At 43.6% G+C, this 6,000-nt stretch overlaps 1 protein-coding gene across 2 annotated transcripts in view; it reads right to left on the bottom strand.

The window, feature by feature from the left end:
* The window catches only part of VAMP4 (vesicle associated membrane protein 4), a 41,791-nt gene extending 36,003 nt beyond the window's left edge, over positions 1-5,788 (bottom strand). Inside the window, exons 1-2 of one of the 2 annotated variants that reach the window (XM_062192781.1) lie at positions 5,639-5,787; positions 1,739-1,845 (exon numbers count right to left, since the gene is read on the bottom strand). In XM_062192781.1, the coding sequence (XP_062048765.1) occupies positions 1,739-1,804 (66 nt within the window). In that variant the 5' untranslated portion in view covers positions 1,805-1,845; positions 5,639-5,787. Of the gene's footprint in view, positions 1-1,738; positions 1,846-5,638 lie in introns of both variants that reach the window. The other variant, XM_062192782.1, reaches the window with a different exon arrangement.
* Positions 5,789-6,000: the final 212 nt, after the last annotated feature.

Below are 6,000 nucleotides of genomic sequence, written 5' to 3' on the forward strand. Positions count from 1 at the left end.
AACAATTAGTCTTTTGGTGGATTCTACTCATCAAATTTTAAAAAATTCAGAAAGAGAATAAGGGAACAACAAATGTTTCTTGTACTAAAATACTTCTAAATCATCATATGTTGGACGGAACAGATATGAAGTCGTGAGATTGTGTAAAAAAAAAAGAGCATGTAAAATAGAGTCAAATAAACTAAAACCTCTTTAAGGGCACAGACCATGTTCTGCAGTTTATAACACAGTTCCTAACATACAGTAGGTAGTTAATAAACATTTGTTGAAAATAGGCAGCAAGAGCAAACTTCCAAAGTAAATAAACAAACAAACATCTGTTGAATGAATCAGTAAATGAAAGAATGGCAAGGAGAAAAGAAGTGAGGAAGGATTTCAGGTTGCTGGATAAAAATAAGAAGAATAGAAGTTCTTTCCCTCACTATCTATGGAGTACTTTTCCTAAAAGCAACGTATCTATAATATTCACATCAAATGTTGTCTTCAAAAATGCTGCATAATTTATAAACCTGTACTTATTTGTACAGAGAATTTTGGAATGAACTGGGAATTGAAGCATTATATTAAAGGTACTCTGGACCTGAGATGATTGTAGGTACAGAATCCTTTATCTGCAATTGCAAGATCTGAAAAGTTCTGAAAACCAAAAGGTTGTTAAGTATGGTATCAGAACTCATTTGAAAGAAAGCTTGATCTGAAATGACATTAGCTGATTTGTTGATATACTTTATATATATATTTAGTTAGGTGATCATTAATATTAATACGTTTGCAAGTACTGGTCCAGACTGTAAAAAGATATTACATAATATGCACTTAAGATCTGAAAAGTTCTGAATGCCAAATACATTTGGCTCCAGAGGTCTGAATAAGATACTGCGTATTTCCTTTGAAAAACTAGAAAGAAGCTGCGAGCATAAGGATTTGAGCACAACTGAGTTGCAAATATAAATAATATCAACTTTTTAACATGTTTACTATGAAGAAAACAAGCAAGATTAGAATGCAGTATTGGCTCAGAAAACCCCAAAGTGAAGGCCTCAGGAGCAAAGCTTCTGACCTCATGTACCCACTTTCTCTGATCACCTTCCATTCCCACCCCACCATCTCTCACCTCCCTCCCTCAGGCAAGCCACAGAAACTACAATTCTTCTTCCCGAAAGTGAGTCATAGAAACCAGAATCCCCATTCCCCAGAGTCATCACAAAACAGTATTACTCTAAATTTCCCTCCACTTTTCTGTGTCAGTTAGCCACGAACAAGTTCTCTATCTTGTTTGAATGCAGGTCACCCGACTCCCTTTCCAGAAAGGGTTCTGCTTCACACCTGGAGGCAAGGAAAGGAGAATCTGAATACAGATACCCAGCTGGGTCTCCCTGCTCCCCAGTCTATTTCTATTAGATCATACCTTTTGTATCCAATCATATTTCTACATAGCCGTACATGCATCACAGAACCTAAGCGTCAAATGGGTAGTTCACCTGGGATCTTTAGATCCCCAATATGAAGACTCTCAAGTCATACAGAACTAAGATCAGATACATTTGTTATGCTTTCCTCCTGTTAACCTGTCTTCTGTAATAGGGGTGTCAGCCATGACCCTTTACAATGGACAGGAAAAGGATCACCTCTTCTCTGTCCCTATAGTGGCCATAAACATTAGTTTTTTTCTATTATTTACAAAAGGAATGAATGTATTTGGAATCATTCCTTTCTGAATTTAAGACTGTGAACTTACCCTTTCACTTTTCACAGAACCAGTGACATCATCATCATTTAGGTGGCGCTTGAACTTGGGAGGCATATTTTACTCTTCTACTTCCCACCAGAGCAAGTATTCACCACCTTAAAGAGAAAATAAATGTCATCAGAGTTGAGACGCCTGGAATAATGGGGCCTCCTTCATTTTTCTAACTTCAACCACACCCCTCTCACTTGCTCCACTCCAGTGTCTCAGGCCTCCATGAGCAAATGAATGTAACTGCCCTAAGAGAACACGTGTAGGGAATAAATGAATTAAAGTTTGTATAAAATAAAAGAACAAATAGAGGGGAAAACTATGAGGCAGCCCTCTGAAAATGAGTCATTAAATGCTTTAGGGTCAGAAGACGATAGTACACTTCTAGTTCTCTCACTTTTAGTTGGTTGTTTAAGCAATGGTGCAGTTTCCTCATCTGTAATATAGTGATTTCTTGCGTGGAGTTGGGAAGAACAAATAAGATAATACATGCAGAAATATTCTGCAAATTATGGTGTACCATTGGTGCTCCACGAAAGGGATGCTTGTAAGTACTGGTGTGATGTTAGGACTTGTGTGTGCATACACATAAACGTATATTTTATATTTGGTCTCAACCCTGTTCCCTGACATACAGTTCCTAAAACACTTGGCATCTGCCAGAGTGTTAACAGTGTCTTTCGTATGCTACAAAATGACTGGTGCCTAGCAAATCATGGGTACCTTGGGATGTGGCAGGTTTAGGAAAGACAAAGCCATGATTAGGACTGCTCAGCTCCAACCTATACTATCTAGGGAGACAGCTGAAGGTTGAGATGATCTCCAGTGGTCAGTGATGATGTAATCAATCAAGCCTACTAATGAGGCCTCCACAAAATCTCAACAGGCCCGTGTATATGAGAGCTTCAGGACAGTGAAACATACAGAGGTTCCTGGAGGGTGGCAAGCCTGGAGCAGGCATGCAAGCTCCACACACTTTCTCCTATATCTTGCCCTGAGCGTGTCTTCCATCCCATCTATTGTTCTTTGGTATTCTTTGTAATATCCTTTATAAGCTGGAAATGTGTTTCCCTAAATTCTATGAGCCACTCGACCAAATTCACTGAACCCAAGGGGAGGATTATGGTCACCTTGATTTACAGCTGGTAGATCAGAAGCACATGTAAAACAACCTGGGACTTGAGACCCGCCTCTGAAGTGGGGGCAGCCTTGTGGGCTGGGCTCTCAATCTGTGGGGTCTGATGCTATCTCCAGGTACACAGTGCCAGAACTAAACTGAATTCAAGGACCCTCAGCTGGTGTCCACCAGATAATCTATGAAAGAATTGTTTGCCCCCCCCCCCCAAATTTTAGGGTCACAAAAGTTTTCTGTGTCATGAGACAGTTAAAAAAAAAAAAAAAGCGGTGTTTGTTTTCCTTATATCAGAACTGAGGTAAGCAGATCCAGTCTTCTTTGCTACAGAACCACCTCAGCCTCTTATATGTTAACATGCATAGTAACTTTCTAGGAATATGCTTGAGTATGCAACATAATTAAAATTTTCTTGCAGAAAAAGCTGTCCTATGCAAATACGAATTTTCAGCATTTTGAACTTGATGGGTGAATATACAGCAATTCAGAATAGCTAAGATGTACTGAATGTTATTTACTAAGGGCTGCAGCCTGCACTCAGCCATACACATGCATTTTTCTCTTTTAATCTTTGATACTCTTCTGAAGTAGGCACTAAGAAACTGAGAGAAAAAATAAGGTTTAGTAAAGTAACAGTGTTGGTCATTTCAGTCATTGAAATAGCAGAGACATAAACCTAAATGGCTCGATAGCTGTGCATTATCAGTTTTCTTTGCTTATTTGAGAGGAAGGGAGGAAGGGAGAGAGAGAGAGAGAGAACATACTCCCAGCTACTGGCTCACAAAATGTCCACGATGGCCCCCTACCAGCTGATGCCAGGAGCCTGAAACTCAATCCACGTCTCCCACATGTGTGGCAGGAACCCAATCATTTCAGCCATCTCTGCTGCCTCCCAGAGTGTGCATTAGCAAGAAGCTGACACCAGGAGCTGGAGCCAGGAATGGAACTCAGGCACTCAGATGTGGGATGCAAGCATCTTAACCAGTGTCTTAACCATTGTGCTAAATGCCTGCCCCCATAATTAGCTCCAATATTTACTCAATTAGTTGCCATAAGGTTACACAATTCTGTCCTGGAAAACACATTTTCCTATGACAATCCAGGAGCCCTGTTCCCTCTTCCATAAGAATTTAAGATCTTTAAATCAGGTATTGTTAGGCATTAGTTTGTTAGCTAACATTGGGCACTGAAGAAAGAAAAAGGACCAGGGTATAGGTTCATAGACCTAATAAAAGTAATAAATATTTTGAGCCAGCTTCCTATAAAAAAAAATACTGACAATAAATGTTTCCAAGTTAGAAACTCAACCACTTGTCACATAAACCAGTGTTGCCACATAAATAACAGTTCCAGAGTTCTTCAATTCACAGTATTTGTCACATATGTCCTGTCCATTTATTCCCCGTTTTTCAATTTCAGAATAATTCATCCATGCAGGAATGTTGCAAAATGCATGGAAAAACAGATGACAAAGCAAATAACTGAGAAACTTGAGCTTTGTTTGTTTGTTTATATTTTAAACCCTAAAAAGAGGCTGCCTCAGCAGCCCCAAAGCAAGTTAATAGCAAGACTTGTAAAATGACTCTATGAGACCTAAAGATAAGATCTTAATGATGAGCAAACCCCCTTCGAGGTCCCATTCTCCAAGAATCAACCTCACAAAGTCAAGAAATCCAAGTCTGACAAACAGAAAAGCCAGAAGCAAAGCAGCAGGCAGATTAATTAGCTATGCTTGAGGAGTCACAAGGCAACAAATATTTGTATCAAATTAGTAGAAATAAACCATGCTCAGCTATTAGATTTGTACATATTCTGCCTAAGATTTCTCCTACAAAAAATACCTGTGAATTCAGGTGTTTGGGTGTAAGTATGTATGTAAATGAGGCAGCCACCATTATGTATTGCCACACTGAGGACAGACACCACTCCACAATTCACTTTAAAAATGTCACAACACTTTATACTTCTTACATCATCATCGCAGGTAAAAAACCTCATGTACGCATTTTTGTCGTGTGTTCTCTATTCCGTGGCTTTATATGTAATAACCTTCTAATCTGCTGCTTAGTAAATGCTGACTTTTTGCTTTGCAAAGAAAACCAAACACACACACACACACACTCACACACACTCCATTTATGTTTTTCATTTCACAAAAGCTGGAATCTGAGCAGAAGCTTTCCTTTTCCCAGCCTCCAATCCCTTTCTGACTTCTCTTCCCCATCTCTCAGCAGCTTTGGTTGCCCTCTCTCAGAAACAGAGACTTGGCTGGACACACTGGAGACGTTATTCACAAAACCTGTCAAGTGTACTGCCCGACCCCCGCCTTCCGGGCGTTAGGGACGCACAAGGGCTGGTGTTCTTTCCCCCCAGCCCTTCCATAAAGCACCATTTCCATAGCCTCCAACAGGCAGCTCCCCTTACTCCAGCGATCGCACCAGGCCACGGACCCCCACGGCTGCCCCTGACACCCACTCACCTCGGCTACCTCCCGCTCTGAACAAATCTTCCCCATCCACGCACCCTTCTCTTCCCATCTCCCCGACGCACCCCTCAGCTCCAGTCTCCACAACCGCTCCCCATCCGCACACCCCCTCACCGACCCCGGCCCCCACCCCTCCCCTCTCAGGGCTCCTCAGCCCCCGGCCCCTAGACCCCCGCCCGCCCAGCCCGACCCGGACGTTGGGGGCCGTGGGGCAGGGGCGTCGTCTTCCCTTCCTGCCTCCTCACACCAGCCCCTCCCGCCGGGAAGAGGCCGGCGCCAGTACCTGAGGCTCCCGGGGAGCTCCCGGCAGCTCTCCCGAGCGGGCGGCGCTGGGCGGGCGGGGGAAGGAGCGGGAAGCCGAGGGAAAAGGCTGGGAGGGGGAGACAGTGGGCGCGGACCCGGCGTCGGCCGCTGCGCCGCAGCTGCGCCCCCGCTCATCGAGCCGATCGGCGCTCCGCGGCCTGGCTGCAGGCGGAGGGGGCAGTCCAGGACGCGGCGATCGCCGAGGGAGTCGATTCCGCCCTCTGCGTCTAACCCCGAAGAACCGCTGGCCTTCCGGCCGTCTAAGATCCGGATACCGAAGTTATGCTGTGTTTTGAGGAGGAACAAGTGGTTCTCGAGGTGCTGGCGCGCATGAGGCGTGCG

The sequence above is a fragment of the Lepus europaeus genome, chromosome 5, assembly GCF_033115175.1.
Source record: "Lepus europaeus isolate LE1 chromosome 5, mLepTim1.pri, whole genome shotgun sequence".
NCBI classification, from domain to species: Eukaryota; Metazoa; Chordata; class Mammalia; order Lagomorpha; family Leporidae; genus Lepus; species Lepus europaeus.